The sequence below is a fragment of the Brachyhypopomus gauderio genome, chromosome 1 (assembly GCF_052324685.1).
Source record: "Brachyhypopomus gauderio isolate BG-103 chromosome 1, BGAUD_0.2, whole genome shotgun sequence".
Taxonomy (NCBI): Eukaryota; Metazoa; Chordata; class Actinopteri; order Gymnotiformes; family Hypopomidae; genus Brachyhypopomus; species Brachyhypopomus gauderio.
In genome coordinates this window covers 32,350,263-32,371,006 of record NC_135211.1, presented here as the reverse complement: position 1 = coordinate 32,371,006, position 20,744 = coordinate 32,350,263, and the positions used below count along the sequence as shown (strand labels likewise).

At 42.0% G+C, this 20,744-nt stretch overlaps 1 protein-coding gene across 2 annotated transcripts; it reads left to right on the top strand.

Moving 5' to 3' along the window:
* Window positions 1–945: 945 nt before the first annotated feature.
* Window positions 946–20,087, top strand: timeless (timeless circadian clock). 2 transcript variants are annotated; one of them, XM_077010214.1, is made up of 30 exons: window positions 946–1,124; window positions 3,849–4,006; window positions 4,121–4,274; window positions 4,896–5,010; window positions 5,098–5,160; window positions 5,454–5,555; window positions 5,740–5,895; window positions 6,005–6,138; window positions 6,220–6,307; window positions 6,546–6,722; window positions 9,879–10,096; window positions 10,214–10,317; window positions 10,473–10,642; window positions 10,948–11,070; window positions 11,203–11,354; window positions 11,480–11,577; window positions 11,795–11,918; window positions 12,213–12,414; window positions 12,522–12,661; window positions 12,903–12,988; window positions 13,083–13,206; window positions 13,316–13,398; window positions 13,483–13,631; window positions 13,750–13,978; window positions 14,059–14,127; window positions 14,215–14,333; window positions 14,489–14,783; window positions 14,868–14,913; window positions 15,913–15,977; window positions 16,902–20,087. In XM_077010214.1, the coding sequence occupies exons 2-30, from the start codon at window positions 3,925–3,927 to the stop codon at window positions 17,021–17,023; spliced, it is 3,789 nt and encodes a 1,262-aa protein (XP_076866329.1). In that variant the 5' UTR covers window positions 946–1,124; window positions 3,849–3,924; the 3' UTR covers window positions 17,024–20,087. The 2 variants fall into 2 exon arrangements, with proteins under 2 accessions (XP_076866329.1, XP_076866320.1); XM_077010205.1 differs by having other exon boundaries at window positions 946–1,334.
* Window positions 20,088–20,744: the final 657 nt, after the last annotated feature.

The window sequence follows — 20,744 nt, the reverse complement described above, 5'->3', positions numbered from 1 at the left end:
CACTAGAACAAAGGGCAGATAAATTAATATCTCAAAGACACTTTCACAATAGAAAGGCCAGATACTTATTGAAAGGATTGGCTAAAGGTACCTGTGGGACTGTCTACCCAAATATCAAAAGGGGAAATGCTGAAGACATATGAAGAGATCCTCATATGGCATATGGCCATCAAGACAATAGGAAGTGTATCAAATCCAATACCATACCTCAAATATCTGCAAGATGGAATTGGAATTTTGTTGAAAAAATAGAATTAGGGTTAGTTTGACTCCTAAGAGTTTCAATATCAGCCCAGTAAAGTGGGTTGCCAGATCTCTTTCCATAGATGAGTGTAAACCGACATTTGGTGAAAAGAAATCTGATGGTCAAAGGCAGACATTTTTTTACAGCAAGTTAGAGCCAGGACAGTCACCCTAGCAATCAGATAGGTATATAGATAGAGATATGTCTTTATTGATCCCTTTGGGGGGTTCCCCTCAGAGAAATTAAGATTCCAGCAGCGTCATTACAGTAGAAAAAAAGAGAAAAGGAGAAAAAAAGAATGGATATATACAGATTAAGGATTTTTTTTAAAGCTAATACTAATAATATTAAATAATAAAAACAATAGAATATCTGAGCCAGCAGTGTCCAGCAGAAGAGGTATTGCACATAATTTTAACTACTGCACTCTGTTTAATTAGGAACTATTTGTACATGGAAATGATGAAACAATACATTTGCAAAATCAAATTCCAACACTAAACACATAGCTAGTTACCAATTCATTTTAAAAAGGAATGAAGTAACGAGCCAAGGTCGTGGTCACGTCACCTGCCCTGAATGTGAGTAGCCTCACCAACATGTATTACGGTAGGTAGCCTGTTTTTGGGAAACACGTCAGGGTGAAAAACAGTCTGTGCGTTTAGTACAGATATTAAGTCCAAAAAAGTGACTTTGCTGGCATCTGCGCATGCTCGAGTTTAATTTGCGCGCGAGATCATGTGCGCCTGTAGTTTTAGTGTCGCGTAGTTAAATATGTCGATCATCATGCAGCATTAATGCAGTATGGCCCAGTAATACAGATCAATATGTTGGTAGTAAAACGGGTTGACTGGCTTATGTTCACTAGTTAATGTCTCTGGTAAGTGTCTCTAGTATTCTGTCTTCTAACTTCTCTGGGCTCGCTCACTTTTAATGCGGTGTGGTCGATATCTGGCGCAGATAGTGAGTCAGTTTGATGGATAATTCGTAGCTATACGTATATCTGCGTTCAACTTTGAGCAACAGCACATATAAGGTCGCTAGTTTTCTACAGGAATGTCAAGTTGAAGGAAGTTGTTCGTTTCGTTTGGTAAGTGTTCCTTAAAGAAAAACTCAATTTTACACCTTAAGTTAATGTTCATATGTCATTTGCTGTTCATGACGTGGGTGAAGGAAAGTATCGGGCTGTTTTTGTTAAGCTGTGAGCCGTTGAGTTTTAATGCATTTGACATGTTGCAGTAGTAAAGTGTAAAAAGGAAACGGCCATTAGGTACTGCTAGTACCGGGTTGGACCCCCTTTTTGCCTTAAAGGCATAGATTCAACAAGGTACTGGAAACATTCCTAGAGAGTCTGGTCCATATTGACATAACATCACGCAGTTGTTGCAGATTTGTTTGTTGCACATCCATGATGTGAATCTCCCGTTCCACCACATCCCAAAGGTGATCTATTGGATTGAGATCTGGTGACTGTGGAGGCCATTCGAGTACAGTGAACTTGTCATGTTCAAGAAACCAGTTTGAGATGATTTGCGCTTTATGACATTGCATGTTATCCTGCTAGAAGTAGCCATCAGAAGATGGGTACACTGGTCATAAAGGGATGTACATGGTCAGTAACAATACTCAGGTAGGCTGTGGTGTTTATACGATGCTCAATTGGTACTGATGGGACCAAAGTGTGCCAGAAAAATATCCCCCACACCATTGCTCCACCACCAGCAGCCTGAGCCCTTCATACAAAGCATGACAGATCCGTACTTTCATGTAATTCTGACTCTACCATCAATGTTGCAGCAGAAATCGAGACACATCAGACCAGGCAACGTTTTTCCAATCTTCTATTGTCCAATTTTGGTGAGCCTGTGAATTGTAGCCTCAGTTTCCTGTTCTTAGCTGACAGGAGTGGCACCCGGTGTGGTCTTCTGCAGCTGCTGTAGCCCATCCGCCTCAAGGTTCAACATATTCAGAGATGCTCTTCTGGATGCCTCGGTTGTAATGAATGAGTTACTGATGCCGTTCTATCAGCTCGAACTAGTCTGGCTATTCTCCTCTGACCTCTGGCATCAACAAAGCATTTGCACCCACAGAACTGCCGTTCACTGGATATTCTCTTTTTTGGACCATTCTCTGTAAACCCTAGAGATGGTTGTGTGTGAAAATCCCAGTAGATCAGCAGTTTCTGAAATACTCAGACATCTGACACCAACAGCCATGTCATCAGCAGATCATCTTGGCCTACATGCCTAAATGCATTGAGTTGCTGCCATGTGATTGGCTGATTTGACATTTGCGTTAATGAGCAGTTGGACAGGTGTACCTAATAAAGTGGCCATTGAGTGTATTTGTCTGTTGGAATAGATTATTCATAGCTGGGCCTTTAGCAGTTTTAATTTATTTGAAAAACAACTGCAAATTGGCATCAACATTTTGCATCAAATTTGCAGAACGATTGTGCTTGTTTGGTTTAATAACAGGGATGATCTGCACTGCTTTTAAACACAAAAAGAATGTGAACCTAAAATGTCATTGAATGTTGTCGTGGAAATTTTCTGGAAATGGATGAGGACTCAGACGTGGTTAAATGATTTAATTTATTACAAAAATATAAATATATATAAATAGGACAAAGACAGATACAAGACACAAACATGAGAGTCTCATTCAAGCATGACAACTCTGAAGGCAGGGGGGCAGTCCCCCTGCTTTTATACAATCTTAAACACAATTCAGCAGTTCTAACAGGCAGGTTATCTTTAGCACAGCATGTTCCAAAACATAGGCGTCCAGCAGGCTACTTTGTCTCACATGTGTATATCTCCTAATATGGACTTCCCTAGAGTTAGCGGAAGCAACTGATGTATCAGTTGAACACAGAGAAAGCTAAATGACCCAAGTATAGTAGCCTAGTGACTACCGGTTACCAAAATGCTCTTACCCTCAGCACTCTCCCTGACCTGGGTCACGTATAGCACACATACATAACATGAGCTAAACATGGTTACACTGAATCACACTACTTCATTATTGTAGTCCTTCTGCTTAGTCAGAATGGACATGTCCTAAATCATAAAGTTCATAATGATCTCTTATAATAACTAAACATAATCTAATCGATGATAATTAATCAATAATCAGTAGTTTCTGTCACACTTCCCCCCCCCCATTGATTCTGTGTAATCATTAAAAGGAGAGAATAAATAATTAATTTTATCATAGAATATCAACTTAAGTCAGGCTCTAGAGTCAGTTAAGCTGCTTATATAAGTGCTATATAAGTTATAAGTGCTGTGAATATATTTAAAATCATTAATATGTTTAACTAGAATTAGATTTGTGTATAGTGCACTTTCCCTTTACCGGCCTTCTAGTTGAAATTTAGCATTTAAAGGCAAGAATTACACTTTCAGAACCATCAATTATGCATCTCCTTCACCATCCATCCAGCACTATGCAGAACCAGCTTTGGTGGTGCTAACATGCTATTCCCTTTGATTTAGGTTTATGGTTCAAGTAAGCTGTCCTTTGGTATGCATGTGTTTTCTCTGGTGATGTTCCTTGTGTGTTCTATTGTGCAGTAAATTTGTGTATTTATATTTTTCAGTTTTTGGCTGAATGGTTTTGTAGTTTGAGGAAGAACTCAACCATAGCAAGGAAGCTCACAGCAACACTCACACACGATGAACTGTGAATTGTTGGCTACCTGCAGTGCCCTAGGCTGTTTGGAGGGGGAAACTTACCATAAAGAACCAGACTGTCTTGGTGAGTGCAATTATGGTGCAAGTTTAACATTTTAACTGTCACAAACCTCTAAAAGGTATTTTTGATAGGACATTTGAAACATTCTTGAATTCCCAAATGTGCGACCCAATTCAGAGAGTGTAAAAGACTTGATTCGTTACCTGAGACATGAAGACGATACGAGGGACATCAGACAACAGCTGGGAGCTGGACAGATTCTTCAGAATGACCTCTTACCCATCATTACCCAGCATGGGCAGGACAAACCACTGTTCGATGCCTGCATCAGGTATGTACAAAACAAGTTTCGATTGGAAATGCTCTTTTAAAACGGGTTGTATAGAATACTTGCAGAATACTGAGTACATTTGAGTATCTCTTTGCAAAGCAACCTGCAAACTGGAATAAGACAATCAGAAAACATTATTATTTGCACAAATTGCTATATTAGCTCCCATCTTCAAAGAGCTGAAAAATGTAAGTATTGCAATGTCACAGCTAGAGTTTTCAAAAACCGGTGAGGTACGTGTATGCTAGCCCCTTTGTGCCTGACAGCTCTTCCAACCTGGGGCAGTACAGTAGTAAATTAATATCTTAATGACATTTGATATTTACATTAATTTATTTGCCATAAACTAGCTACATATTTAAGAAACTAGAGTGGGAAACGGTGGGATATCCTGAAAAATAGGTGCTAAAGATGGACATTGTGAGCAGGGCTAATTTGAAAGGGTTAAGGACTTGATCCTTGTGGTATATTGACCAAAGCATGTCATAGCCACAGCATTAATAAAAATGGTGTGTCTCCTTAATACAACATAAGTTTATATTGGAACAAGTAATGTAAATATATTATATATTGGGGAAGAATGAAAATTGTGATTTTTGTTCATATAAAATCATTTTATAGGCTCATGGTCAATCTAACCCAGCCAGCACTTCTTTGCTTTGGAAAAGTCCCCGATGACCCAATATTCCGGCATCATTATCTTAAAGTTGTTTCCCATCTACAAGCCTATAAAGAGGTACAATCCTGTTAAATCACAGTGATGAAAGCAGAAATATAATCAGTAAAGTGGTTGGTTTTAATGAGTGACATTCATTCTGTCTAGGCCTTTGCCAATGAGAAAGTGTTTACTGTGTTGAGTGAGACACTCTACAACCTGCTACAACTGGTAAGTCTGTGAATGGACCAGATATGTCTGGCACAGTTTTGTTTTACCCATTTGGTGCAGAGATGCATGACATTTTTTGTTAAACTGTACATAATGCATCATTCACATACTATATTACACAGACAGAAAATGTGTGTAAACAATAGGGTGTTCTGTTATCGTGCTCAGTTACTGCTATGCTTAAAGCAAAACTGAGTGTCTCGCAAGCAAAAGATGATTGACAAGAAGAAGGTGTGGTCCTGCTGACACCCTCTGTTGTGCTGCTGCGTTTCCTGTCTTGTCTGCTCTCTCAGGACTGGGAACAGAGGCATGAGGAGGATAACCTGCTGATCGAGAGGATTCTGCTGCTGATCAGGAACGTGCTGCACGTCCCAGCTGACCCCAGCCAGGATAAGGTTTGCGCTGTTCTTCTCCGCTGTGCAGCCGTTGCATTGTAATGTTCATTTTCTGCTTGAGGATGCCGAGAACAAGTATACGAATGCGTTTATGGCTCATGTTTGTGCCTCATGTCTTCCGAAGTCAGTTCATATCAAATTGACTTAGAATTGTCCCTCTCGCCTGTCTCGTGTCTCGTGGAAGAACGTGGATGATGATGCCAGCGTGCACGACAGGTTGCTGTGGGCCATCCACATGAGTGGAACGGACGACCTGCTCAAATTCCTGGCCAGCGCCCAGAGTGAGCAACAGTGGAGCATGCACGTTCTGGAGGTCATCTCGCTGATGTTTCGAGACCAGGTCAGTTTGTTTTGTCCCCCTCCCTCTAGTTTTTCTGAGTGCAGTTCCTAAGGTTAAGGAAGAATTTGCTAACACTGTGTACTGTCTGTGTAAACCCTTTGTTCTCTAGACTCCTGAGCAGCTGGTGAGTGTGGGACAGACGCGCTCTGTGCAGGAGAAACAGAAGGACAGCGCCGAGCTGGAGGCCCTGCGCCAGAGAGAGCAGGCGGAGAAACGCAGCCGTACGCTGCAGAGGGGAAGCAGGTGAGCGCTCACACGCCAGTGTGTTTGCGCATGAGTTTCCAACATGTCTCATGAAGGTGCTGCTTGTTTTCTCATTCACAGGCACTCCCGGTTCAGAGGTTCATATGTTGTACAAGGATTGAAGTCCCTTGGTGAAAACGATGTCATTTTCCACCAAGGTCTCCACAATGTGAGTAAATATCAATGCATTTTAGAAAAATTACACTTGGTGTTTTCTGAAACAGATTACAAATACAACGAATAAAGTCTTTTGATCGTGTCGAGTTAAATGGATGTAAGAAAGCAGTGTTATCTTTTATTAATTTTAATTAATTTTTCCTTCTTTTCCTCTACTAGATTTTTCAATATTTTTTTTGTTAGTAGTAATCCAATAGTGAGATCTATGTCCTTTTTTTCTCTCTCTCTAGTTTAAGAACTATTCTCACGATGCTGGAAAGCCCGTGAGACGAGTCCCCAAGCGCAATCGGCTGGCCCAGGACGGCGAGAGCCATCGGCGCTCCGTCCTCAATGTGCGCATCTTCCTGCGCGAGTTCTGTGCTGACTTCCTGGACAATTGCTACAATCGGCTTATGTATCTTGTCAAGGTGGGCATTGCCACATTACTTCTGAGATCTGAAAGTGGTCTTTGCAGGGTTTCCACAGGTCCTTGAAATCCTTGAAAGTTTGTCTAAAAAAAAAAAAAAAAAGTTCAAGGCCCTGGAAAGTTTTTGAAAACAGGCATAATAAGACAGACGTCCTTGATGGTCCTTGAATATTTTGGGGGGTTTGAAATTTCACCACACAATGAATAACAGGGCAATCACAGTTGGTAGGAAGTCAATATTTAGAAAAGATTGGTATGAAAAGGGTATTTTTGTAAATAATCTTTTAGATTGTCATGAAGATCTTATGAAGGTCTGCAAAGCAATTCCTATAGCATTGATTAAATTAATCAAAAATGTCAGTTTTTATTCAAAGGTGATTTTCGATGCCAAACTTAAAATTGAATGACTAACTTAGTTGACATCTATTTTGTAATAACACAGGGTGTCCGCGGGGTTGTAAAAAGTAATAAAAGGTCAGTTGGCCAAAATTAGGGCCATTATTTATTTATTTATATATACTAGTACATTTAACCTCACGGACGTAATTTGGACGTAATTACGTCCATGAGGTTAAATGTACACTTTTTCAAAAGCTGGTTTTGGTCCTCTGCAGTTTTAACGGTTAAAAAGAAATATTTAAATAGCGACGAATCTAGCGCTAGGACCATGCAGAAAACGACCACTGCGAGCTCCGCTCCGGTAACATTTTAAGTTCCTAAAAATGAATTTTCCATGAAGCAAACCTGGCGACTTCGTGGCTGCATCCATGTAAACACACGTACGATTTGTAATTCACAGGTTTGAAAACACATTCTCGCCCCTACTGTGTAATTTGGTTAGGATAGACACGGATTAATAATTTATTTGCTTATATTTTTGTAATTGTTTAGATGTCGATTGTCGAACTGTAAGTAGATAAAATAAAATTGGATAAATTATATTATATAAATTTGTTTTAAGAATATTTTAGGCCCTCTGAGAGGGCGTAGAGGGCCCTGACGGTTGCCCACTGATTGAAATTGCAGATTTCGGAAGTGCTCCGTTTGCTTATTAAGTCAATATGATAATTAATTAAGTAAGTCAGTGGTTCGCAACAACAGAGAGGCTAATTCAACAGAGAGGCTAATTAAGTTAAATTAAATTTAACTTAAGGATCTCCGTATAAACTCAAAAGATTTACAATGAATATAATAGACATTCTTTCAAGAAACATCCTAATACAAATTATAAAACCACAATGGCTTTTGCTCATTCCAAATTTGTCAAATGGCCAAAAAGACTCATCTCAAAATAATAAGATATATCCTGTAGCCATTTTCTTGAAAGAAGATTTAAATCTGACATTAATTTATGTGCCTTTTGTAAGTCAGAAGAAGATATCCCTGGAACATTTGTTTTTTTCCATGTGGATATTCACGGCCATGTAGTGGACTGGCAACCTGTCCATGGTGTACCTGCCCTCACCCGTTGATGCTGGGATTGGCTCCAGTCCCCTGCGTTCCCGACTAGCGGGATTAACTGGTTAAGGATGGATGGACGGATGTCAGCCTTCACAAAATGTTTGCATGGACATTAGAAACTGGATTAATCTCAAACTTAACATTCCTTCGTTTGGTGTTGATCCATTTTTATTTTATGCAGAAAACTTAAGTCCTCTGCTTTATGAATGAATTTAAATCATATTCTTCATTAAGTAGATAAAAAATAATTCAAATTCTAGAATCATCTCAGACCAGATCTCTAGAAATGTATTGTTCTAATCTCATTATATGGCTTTGCTCCTCTGTTCTGTGTGTGTACTTGTATGTATGTATATACAGTGAGTCCCCGCTTAACGACAGACCGGCGTTACGACTGACTAGAGCTGGGCGATATGGCCCCCTTTCACTCGCGAAAGTATAATCCATAATAAATATTCCAGCCTTGACGCGGCGCTGTGTAGCCGTTAGGATTATTTAAACAAATTTAAACATGGGTCTGTGGCGGGAGCTGAGTGCAGAGCGTTGAGGAGCGATTTCGATTGGAGGATCGTGCTCTCTGTCTGAGAATTTTTTATTATTATTTTTTTTTTATTATTAATTTTTTTGGCTAATGCTGGTCCAGCGTGTCGCGTGCCAGTGATTATGCCTCGACTAGTTGCTCCTTTCTTGGGCACAAGCTCCGCCGTTGTGTGTGTGTGTGTGTGTGTGTGTGTGTGTGTGTGTGTGTGTGTTGAGGGTGGATGGGTGGGAGGGGCTAAGCTCACTGAACTACAGGAGCCCACAGTGCAGCGTCGGTGGTGAAAATTAAAACTCAGAAAATCGATTTTCATAAAAACACATCGTCCTTAACTGTAAATTCGAATTAATAGATAACATCGATCGCCCAGCTCTACGACCGACTTTTTTTTTTATTTCGCACGGTGCACGGAGGACCAGTGGCAGCACTGTGGAGTGTTGTGTACGATAAGCTGCAGCGCAGCCTCCACCGCAGCCCATCTCGGCGATGCGATCGCTCTTTCTCACGCTGTACGCACACACGAGAACATTTAGTTTTTTTTCTATACTGTATTTACGATCAAAGCGTAAATCTACAGTCACGCTTAACGATGAAAACTACTTTACAATGGACTTTTCAGTCTCTAAACCCATTCGGGTTTTTTTTTGTCTGCTGTCAACATCGTTATTTTGCCAGTTCATTTAGAAATAACATTGATTCTGCAGGGCCTATGCTGACACTTACTTTGCCATAGTTCGTTCATTCTGTAGATTTTATTAGTGAAATTCATTTGTTCGTTCTGCACTGCATTCTAGTGTTTCCTGTACATAGTTAACGTGTGTAGCTGCTTTACATGAGTGCCACCTTCTCAAAGGTGACTTGGTAAACGAGTGCGAGTGAGGTTTTTGTTGAATCAGCGCGTAATGTCATGCATAGAAAATGCAAATTTCAGGATGCATGGCTTGAAATATGGCATTCAGTCAATTTGCTTTGATAACATATTCAGGGGTAGCAGTAGGTAAATGCCTTGAATTTGAGGAAGTTGGTCCTGTAAAGTAATTTAAAGGTTCTTGAATTTGATGATAACCAAGGTGTGGGAACCCTGTCTTTGCTAAGCTAAACAACTGAACAAAGCTCCTGACTTCATCTTTGTTTTGACTCGTTTCATCTTCTCTTCAGGAGGCTTTGATTCGGGAGCGGGCTCAGCAGCACGATGAGACCTACTACATGTGGTCTCTGAGCTTTTTCATGGCCTTCAACCGCGGCAATGGTTGCCGGCCTGAGCTGGTCTCGGAGACCTTGTCCATCCGTGCCTTCCATTTCATAGAGAAGAATATTACTAACTACTACGAGATGATGCTTACTGACCGCAAGGAGGCCACGTCATGGTCTCGCAGGTTGGTGGTGTCCCTCTGTTGCTGTGCCCACACTCTTCTAGAATGAAAGTGTTAAATAAGCACAGACACAAATGTCCATAAGTGAGGACAATATGGCTTTGGTTTCAACATTTGCAGGATGCATTTGGCTTTGAAGGCCTACCAGGAACTGCTGCTCACTGTAAACGAAATGGATCGCTCAAAGGATGAGAACATTCGTCAGAGTAGCAGTGTTATCAAAAGTAAGACACAGCTTGAGCATTCTTCTGCATAAAAACCTGTGACATGCCTAAAGTAGTATGTCTCAAGTAGTATATGTCAGAGTTGCTCAGTCATTAGAGGACGTATCCTGTTCATACTTCGTGTGTGTGTCCGTGTCTGTGTCCACTGCTTGCAGGTAATATCTTTTACCTCATGGAATACAGAGAAATTTTCCTCACTCTCTTGCGGAAGTTCGATGAGCGTGTGCAACCTCGCTCTTTTCTGCGCGACCTAGTGGAATCCACACATCTGTTTTTACGTATGCTTGAGCGCTTCTGCACGGGACGAAACAACCTTCTGGTGCAGGTGACCACACAAAGACGGCCCATAAGATTTTTGACACCATTTGCATTGAGATTTTTCACACTATTGTGTGAAAGTGTTGTAATACGTACAATAAGTGTGGGCCAAATGATAATTTTCCAATAGAAATGTGAAGGTTTCGTTAAAAAAATTAATTAATTTAATCATGGCAGCAATAATTATCTAGTTGTTTAGTGGTTGTTACTTTGCTAATATTTTGTGTACAGTCCTAGTGCAGCAAATGTGGAGTGGTCATAAACAGTATCGCCTTCAATGTTAACGGTGTGTCCTATATTTCTGAACCTCAGAGAAAGAAGGTAAAACGGAGGAAGCAGAAACCTAAGCCCGTTCCCCAGGTGGAGAACACGCCCGAGGTTCTGGAGGAGACGTGGCAGATCGTGTCGGAGGAACTTCGCTCCTCCGGCTTCCAGGTCCGGCTTCCTTGTCCTCTTCATGTCCATCACGAATAGCTTAGTGAGCAATGAAAGACTCAGAATTTGTGTGCATCGTGATCCGATTTTAAAACATGGGGGGTCTTCATAAACACCGCTGCATGGTTGCAGTTATCGGCGGCTTTAATGGAGGGCGCTGTGCCCTTCGATGCCACTTCTGAGGTTCCAGTTACCGAGCAGCGCACGGAAGCCATGATCCGTATCCAGGACGCTCTGCGTGCCCGCACTGGCCCGGAGGCCCTCGGCTTGCTACGCGCAGCACGGTACGCTGTCACAGGCCCGTAACGCGCCACCTGCCGTTGACGCTCGTCACATCACTGGTGATTTCTGCTCTGTTTGCACTCTTACTATTCATATACCTTCTTGATTACCCCTGAATAATGCACAGAGAGGTGTGGCCAGAAGGAGATGTCTTTGGTTCCGTTGACGTAGTACATGAAGAAGAGCTCGAACTTCTAAAGCAGATTCTTTTTGCCGAGCTTCCAAGTAAGTGAATCACTGAAGAATCCATCACTTTTAGAAATCAGTATGCACCAGAGAATCCCTTCTCGGACAGACTGAGTTCTCAAATAAAGCCACTGAAAAAAATAGTTTAAAAAATGCACTGGACCTTGAAATAAACTCAACTTTACCAATTTAACAAAACCTTTGTTAGGAAAATGACCTTGGTGCCTAATTAAGGTGTTTCCTTTGTGCCATGTAGGACCATGTGTCCCAGAGCAAGCTGTGGACGAGGATGAGGAAGGAGCGGAACTAGATGAGGAGGAAGAACTGGAGTCTGTGCGTGTGTCTGAAACAGAGTTCAACTTCCTTGACTTCATTAAGAGGTCAGTGAAGGGGTTTAGTGAATCCACTAGTGCATATATATATTGTCTTCAGCATCAGGCAAATGAATATTTGGCCATAAAGGCTTTTAAAGTCTTAAACGACTTATTCCACTGGAGTTTGTACGGCCAGTGAAACTACAGAACAGAGGCATGCTTCTATATGTATTTGCAAGGTTGTACAGTTTACAAGTGTAAATGAAGGGAAACCTAAACACTGATCGGTTCTTTAAGAATGTTCAACTGCCACAGTCATAATGGCCACTTTGGAAAGCACCAGATTTCTCTGCTTGCCAGGTTCGCAAGCCCAAACATGGTTCGCCCCTACTTGGTGCTGTTGCGCTCGTACGCCACAAACACTCCACACACCAACCACTGCATAGCGCGCATGCTCTACCGCGTCGCCGTCGACCTGAAGATGGAGGCTCAGCTCTTCCAGCTCTCCGTCTTCTACCTCTTCAACAAGATCCTGACCGACCCTGCCGCTGCAGCCTATAAGGTATCCAGAATGTGGACTCTGTAACATCATTGGTTGATCCGCTGCACTGACCCGTCAGCGGGAGCGGTACGCAAGGTGTCTTTCTTTGATGTTCCTCTTCCTGACAGGAGCTGGCGACTTTTGCCAAGTACGTTCTGAAGCGGTTTTTCAGCCTGGCACAGCACAACAACAAAGCTTTTGTGGAGCTTCTTTTCTGGAAGAATGTTGGTGCCGTGAGGGAGATGACGGAGGGCTACAGCAAAGACGGGTGGGTGTGGGTGTGGGTGGGTGGTTGAGTGGATGGGGGTGCAGGTGTTGGTGTGTGCTAAGATTGCACCGTTTACCATTTTTTGATCACTTTTGCAGAATTCACCTTTGCAGTTTATTATGTAGCATGTCCATGTCTTGGTGTGTGTTTTAATGTAATATGTAATCTATCGGTTTTATCCTAGTTTGCCTTGTCTATGAAAATTGTGTATTTGACTCCATGACTCAATTTATTTTATTAGTGATGGTGCAAAGAAAAAAGCACCATGGACACCCGAGGAGGAGGAGGAGCTTCGTCAGTTGTATGAGGAGCACAGGAACTCTGGAGGCGAGTCTACCGGTTCCACATACTGACCCATTACGACTGAATACAGTCGACGTCTGAGTGGATCGGCTCATTCATGCCTGCGTTTGCCTTGCAGTGCCTGATGTTGTTGAGACCCTGTTGCCGCTGCTGAGTAACACCAGCCGCACCAGACGCCAGGTCGTGGCGCAGATGGTGTCTATGGGTTTGGTAGACAGTGTAAAGGACCTGAAGAAAGAGAGGTGACGAGCCTTTGGGACGTTTCTTACGTCCTCACTCGCACTTACTGCCTGATCGCAGGGGTTAGGGTTGGGTCCTCACTTAAGTCCGCACTCTCTGTCCTTGCTAAAGGAAAGGTACCAGCATTGTGCTCTGGACGGAGGAGCAAGAGGAGGAGCTTCACATGCTCTTTGAAGAGTACAAAGACTCCCATGGCAAGTTTCCCTGCTGCATGTTGCTGGTTGTAGCACCTTTAAAGCAACCCTGACGTCCACTACACTGATTCTGTTTCCCTCCAGATGTGCTGGGGAACGTTCTAATGCGTCTGACCGCCAAGCGTTCGAGGGCGCGTATCGTAGACAAGATCCTCAGCATGGGCCTAGTGTCTGACCGCAGGGATCTGTACAAGAAACGGAGACGTGGTCCTCTTGGGAAAAGCAGCGGGATGGTAAAAAAGATAAATTAATTAAATCAAAGCTCTCGTGTTTCTGCTGTATTTGCGCACCCACCCCACTATTTCCTAGGTTCCCATGGTCATCCTTATTTTTTTTTTATGCTCCTGACAGACTGAAGATGAGTTTTTCTCCAACCTGAGTGGAGCGCCAAGAGAGCAGAGGCACAAGAAAGGGGTGGTGGAGGAGGAGGAGGAGGATGTGGAGGAAGATGAGGACTCTGACACTGATGGGGAGAGGGAGCAGACACGGCCTGTTCCGGTCAAGGCAGGCAGGAAACGAGAGAGCGTGCAGGGCAAGAACGCTGACCTCCGTGGCGTGGCACAAATTCTGCGGCGAGAAGGTGGGAGTCTGTGATGAGAAGCTTTTTGACTCGTATATGATCAGTGCCCAGTTTGACCTTTTCTCACTGTATATTAACAGGCATGTCGGGACCAGTGTTGTGGCTGCAAAATTGTCTTAACAGAGCAGCAGATGATCGTGAAGAAGATGGTGAGTGTATCTTTTCCCAACCTCCTGAAGCCCCTCACCTGTTGACCTCATTTTTGCATCAATGTGATGGTAGCTCTGTGTGTTTAGGTGTCTCTTACCCTGTGGCGCTGGTCCCTCTGACTGAGGAGATCGAGGATGCCATGGAGAACAAAAGGTTCCAAAGGTTCCTCCGTAAAGTTGGAATCCGAGCACCAGCAGATGAACAGGTCATTCTTAGGGTTTGATTTGTGTGTCTCCTGTGCAAAAAGTCTTTTATTTTGTATTTGTGTTGGTACTCAATTATATGGTTTGTGTCAGCATGATTAAATGTAAAAATGGGAAATTTGCCTTCAGTGCTGTAATTGGTCTTGTGTCTTACCAGGAGAGCTTCTGGAGGATCCCAGCAGCCATGAGTGCATTCCAGCTACGGGCGGCCGCGGCTTCGCTCATCCCGCTGGAGGGCAGCGAGGCCGGGGAGCAGGGAGAGGGCGACGTGGGGGCAGCGGCCAGCGTGGAGCAGGAGGGAGAAGGTCCTGACGCTCAGGAGCAGGAGGGAGAAGGTCCTGACGTTCAGGATCAGGAGGGAGAAGGTCCTGACGCTCAGGAGATGAGAGTCCACGCACTCAGGGCCCTGCTGCTGGCACGCCAGAGGAAACAATCCAACGACGATACGAAAAGTGAGCCCAATTTACAGGGGAGAGAAAACACGACGTGTTGGCCTTTTCGTCAACTTTTAAACTTTTCTTTTGTCTCCTTTCTAGAAAGTTCTTTTGCAGAGAAGACTATTTCTGAGGGTGAAACACAGAGGTGGGCACTGAAGTTTAATCTATTTTAGTGAAATCTTGAGGTCTTTTCACACCTACATGCTTCTTTTCGCTCATGGTGCAGTTTGTTTGGCAAGTATGAATTGTTTGAATGCGGACCAAAACAAGCACACTGAGACCCTTAAGGTGGTCCGGGTGCCATCCCAAATAAACTCTGGAGCAGTATCTTTATGGTGAGAATGTAATCTAACCTTGATCCAAACTATGAGGTGTACCCCGCAGGTTTGAGCTACAGCTGCTTCAGGTGCGATTGCTCTATGTTACACTCCATAAACATATTCACTAGTCGAGAGCATGGCACCTTCCTGTCCTGCTCTCGCTCCAGAGAGGTTTGACGAGTCAGCAGAGAACATTCTCCCGTTGTTCGTTTACCTATATTGGCGATCACTTGGTGAATAGGCTCTGTTTCTACCTTAATTGTTATTCACATCAACTAAAGTTTCAAATACTTTTTTCATCCACTCACTGTTGTTCAAGGCTTATTTATACTTATGGGAAAGCGCTGACCTTTGACCTTGGGCTGGGAGGTTCTGAGTAATTGATCTGGGGTCACAGGTCTCTGGCTGAGCTGCAGTCTGGAAAACATTGTTTCTAACGTGTTGGTTCACAAATCAGGGCAACCTCTCTGACAAGGGAAGGAATATATCGTTATATATATAGTGAAAATGTTTTTGTATTTCATGCATTACATGCATTTTATCCATGTTATCCATATTTAATGCCTTGTTTTGGTTGGTACAATTGGAGTATGAAAATCCAAAATGCAAATTTTCAACAAAAAAAGGAAATGGAGGGTGTGGGTTTCAGGTTGGGTCATTCTCTCAGTCTATTCCAGTATTGAAATTTCAGCTAATAATCAAAAATACTTTGGGAGCTGGAGCAGTGATATGGTTACTCTTAAGTATGTGATTACTGTTAGTGTATTTACATATGCCGTAGTATTTTGTACCACTTTTGTGATTGTATTCATTCTATGTTCTAGTGTTGGAGTTGAGGATAAAACTTCAGCCAAGAGGAGGCGTGTGTTGGACAGTGATGATGAGAGAGGTACCGTATATCTGCTAAATCTAGTGCATATTGACTCTATGAATTCTCTGAAATGTTTGCTTTGGGAGTGTCTACAGCAGTGTGTTCATTAGTGTGAACCATTTGCTTGTCACAACCAATACAATGGATGTGCGATTTCTGGATGTCCACTAGAGGGCAGTGTGTACTTCTAATCCTGCTTGTTCGTCAAGATCTTGGTGGCATTCCATAATTTAATATTATGACAAACTGAAATTAGATGGCACTAGATTGCCATTAGTGTGGCCTTTTGGAGTGAAGACTTTTATAACCTGAATCCCTGATTGCTTTAAATTACATTTAAATTGAATTAATTTATATAAATTAATTTAAATTACATTTAAATTAAATTAAATTAACTTAAATTAACACCATTAGGCAAATGGTGTGCATGGACAAACTAAGGAACAGAAGCTCACAAAGAGTGAAGGCTAGCATAGAATTTATAAATTCCACATCAGTCACTTCATATACATCTAGCTAAAGAATCCCAGTTCTCCCAGTTCATGTCACTTCAGGTTCTGCTGGAGTGGTGTAGCTGACTGGGAGTTTTGGACAGAAGAACATTAGTCGCATTTGCTCATTAGAAAACTGGGATCACCATTTCATTTCTCAGATGGATGTAACCAGCAAATCCAGGAGTTTTCACAATTTTTATTTTTTTTCTTTCTCTTTCATAAATGTTTATTATAGCACTTGCACCTGTTGTACAAGCATTTTAATGTTTTGCACTGTTACCTAGGACTTTAAAACATTCTGCAATAATACATTACCACCACATAGTCACGATGGATGAACTGCATAGCAATTCAAACAGCATCCCATGTGACATAAAGAAATCGGCAAAGGACTAGCAGAATGTCTTCTGTCTGCCATACTTTCACCATCGTTCCTTTCGGTCTACAGATGAGGACTCTCCTTCCAGAATGATCTTTCAAGCCAGAGATCACTCGGATGAGGAGGGTCAATCTGCCCCTGCAAAGCGTAGACGACAGAGAGTGCTAAGTGATGAAGAGGATGATGACTAGAGTCCCTGAAATTGGCGTAATTAAAGTAAATGGCTTCAACATCCAAGCCAGTCTCTATGAGCCCAAGTCAGCACATGTTCATTCTCCAAACACACCTCAGCTCTCTGGTTGTGTTGCAATCTGTGAAGTGTGAATTTCATTATGTGCTAAAAAATATGATAATAGAAAAAGGCAAAATGTTAAATGTTTGACACTTAGTGTTTAAAAATAAGAATGTTGGCCAAGTTGAGTAAGTGTTAGCATTGTTTTAATACATCATTCTGAATCTTACTTTTGTCCAAGTTATACTTTTCTACCTATCTTTTCATAATTGTTAATATTCAGCATTTTGAATCTTGGGGTAGTATGTTTAATCTGTGTTACCTCAAGCAAGTTCGAAAGAAGTTAAATGTGACTGCCAAATAATTGTCATTGCTTTTCTAACTTAGGGTTTAGCTGTGGTATTTCACTGCAGTAAATCGAAAATTTAATAAAGTAAACCATATTTGAAAATTGCATCAAAATGCTTTTGCAGATTTTGAAACCAAGTTGCAAACATGGCATAACGGAGTGGACAGGAGATACAGCATGACTTCAAAAAGAGGAATGATGACGGATGTATTCTTATGCAGCCCAGCAGTGCTAAACGTGGGGGTGGGGGGTGGGGTGGGGTGTTAAAACCGTTAAATTTAAGTGCAGTTATAATGGTGAACTAGGGCTTGAAAAGACATGATGCAATAAGGTGCAGTTCCCATACATGTGCATCAGACACTGAAGTTTGATTATACTTTTTTAAGTTTTACCGAGGCAAAGTGATGGAGAGAATGAGGAAAAAATTACTATTCTATTTACTATAAAAGCCAAGGGGTCCTCACTCTCCACAGCTGTTGTGGTTCTTGTTTCACATCTGGAGCCAGTTAACCACTTCTTGCTCATATACATCCGGTCAGACTTTAGCCCATAATTGCAGATCCTGAGCGCCTCGGAGTGGGCGTGAAGCACTAAAGGAGAAGAAAGATCTATGGAAACAGCTTGCTCCATGTGTGAGCATACATGGGTGGCTTTGTCATTGGACCACTCTGGACAACTAGTTGTTGTGAATTACTTTAACTGTGTTGTTTTGAGCTACAAGGACACAGAACTCGGGTCAAAAACCACAATGCTGAATCGTTTTAAGGTTTTGTCTTTGAGAGTATCCTATATTCTGAAGCTATCATTAATTTGGAAGAAATTTGAGACATGCATGAGTGATCGACTAACAGTTATTTAGTGGAATGTGTGGCTTTCACGTGCCTGTATGACCTCCCTACAACGCCTGGGCATACTCCTGATGAGGCAGCGGATGTTCTCCTGAGGAATCTCCTCCCAGATCTGGATTAAAGCATCAGTCAACTCCTGGACAGTCTGTGGTGCAACATGGCATTGGTGGATAATGTCCCAGATGTGATCCATTGGAATCAGGTCTGAGGAACGGGCGGGGCCAGTCCATAGCATCAACGCCTTCATGCAGGATCTGCTGACACACTTCACCATATGAGGCCTAGCATTGACATGCATCAGAAGGAACGCAGAGCCTACTGCACCAGCATAAGGTCTCACAATGGGTCTGAGGATCTCATCCCGCATACCTACGACTAGCACAAGGAGGTCTGTGCAGGCCTCCAAAGAAAAGCCTCCCGCACCATTACTGACCCACTGCCAAACTGGTCATGCTGGAGGATGTTGCAGGCAGCAGAACATTTTCCACGGCATCTCCAAACTGTCACATGTACTCAGTGTGAGCCTGCTCTCATCTGTGCACAGGGTGCCAATGGTGAATCTGCCAATCTTCGTTTTCTCTGGCAAATGCACTGTGCTGACAGACACAGCAAACCTTGCCACAGCTGGCATTGATGTGCCATCCTGGATTACCTGCACTACCTGAGCAACATCTGTGGGTTGTAGACACTGCCTCATGCTACCTCTATGGTGAGAGAACTGACAAAAAAATGCCAAAGTGACCAAAACATCAGCCAGAAAGGATGAGAACAGAGAAAAGGTCTGTGGTCACCACCTGCAGAACCACTCCTTTATAGGGGTTGTCTTGCTAATTGCCTCTCATTTCTACCTGTTGTCTGTTCTATTTGCACAACAGCAGGTGAAATTGATTCACAATCAGTATTGCTTCCTAACCGGTTGCTTTCACAGAAGTGTGGTTGACTTGGAGTTACTTTGTGTTGTTTAAGTTTTTTCTTAATTTTTTTTAGCAGTGTAGTATTGTTTAGATTAATAGACACTTTGTCTTTTAGTTGAATACATTTTAGTAAAGTCTACAAGTCACCTTAATTCACCAGTGATTAAGTGTCTGTTTGTACTTACAAACTCCCCAATAATGAGCCACTCGAGTTCCCCACTGTAGCATTGTTTAAGAAGAGAACGTTTGATGCCATACAAATTTGTGTAGCTGAAATAAGATTTTATGATTGTGACAATAAAACTCAAGAGAGTATCAAAGGGTTAACCGTACGTCTAGAAGCTTAGTCTAGCGTGTGCTTGAAGGATACAATCCATTCTTAGTCCTGAACAACCCAACAGTGTGGATGGATGTAAAGTAAAATGCTTCCAGTTGTATGGGGAACGTTGGAGCTGAGATTTCAGCTCTATATTGTCATGGAAATGCTGAAGACCCCTCGGAGTTCCTTCAGTAAGATATATCCCATTTGTATATCTTGTTTATAGCATTTACAGTATATATCCTATCTGTAAATCATGTCAATAGCATTTTTACAACAGTTTACAATACCTGCATAATATATTCATATGCATATTTGTCTAACCAGGTCGTGGGTTCAATACCCAGACCTGAGGCCATGACTGAGGTGCCCCTGAGCAAGGCCCTTAACCCTCAATTGCTCATTTGTATAAAAATTAGATAAAAATGTAAGTCGCTCTGGATAAGGGCGTCTGCCAAATGCCATAAATGTAAATGTCTAACTTCTGTTTATATTCTTTTACTCATAATGTACATTCTACACTGCTGCTGATTGCATTTCTGGTTAGATGCTAAACTACATTTCGTTGCCTTGTACTTGTACATGTGTAATGACAATAAAATTGAATCTGAATATACTTACGACGTGCTTATTCACTAAATAAATTCAATAATAAAAATACCAAATATATGCAATGTGGCACATGTGATTGTCTAATCTCCTCTTCAATATTACTCATGAACTGGTTTAAATACTTGCTCAGCTCAGTGAAAGTCTTCTTTCACAATGAAGTTACTGAGCAATATCATGTGAGTTGAGGTCAATACTCCCAGTGCCCAGACTGGATTACTGGGCTAGTGGAGATCAGCACGTCTCTCTCTCCAACACCGCCTTGCTTTGCCGTCAAGGCGGTGTTAGAGAGAGGGAGAGAGAGAATATGTTAGGGTTAACCCTGAATTAGGTGGCTCAATGCTCAGATTAGGCTTTACCAGTCAATTTAAAAGTTTGTTTAAGATTAGTTTCCAGGAGCAGATGAGTGAGAAAAAGAAAAATGCATCCAACCTTTAAAACAGGTTTCATCTATACTTAGAGCGTTTGCTCTCTGCCAAATGCCATACATTTAAATGTAAATCTATACTTAATTGGTCTTTGCATCTAGAGGACTTTCACCTTACAGTTAAATGCTTAGTATAGATTAAAAGTTTACTTTTAAATCTTGGATTTATTTAGATAAATCTAAACAACCGTAGCCATGTGTAGTGAGGTAGGCT

Excerpts from the sequence above, each read along its gene's own strand:
- timeless (XM_077010214.1), top strand. The coding sequence starts at position 3,925 with ATGAACTGTGAATTGTTGGCTACCTGCAGTGCCCTAGGCTGTTTGGAG. Across the intron at positions 5,161-5,453 it reads TCTACAACCTGCTACAACTG|GACTGGGAACAGAGGCATGA; the intron begins GTAAGTCTGTGA and ends CTGCTCTCTCAG. Across the intron at positions 11,919-12,212 it reads TTCCTTGACTTCATTAAGAG|GTTCGCAAGCCCAAACATGG; the intron begins GTCAGTGAAGGG and ends TCTGCTTGCCAG.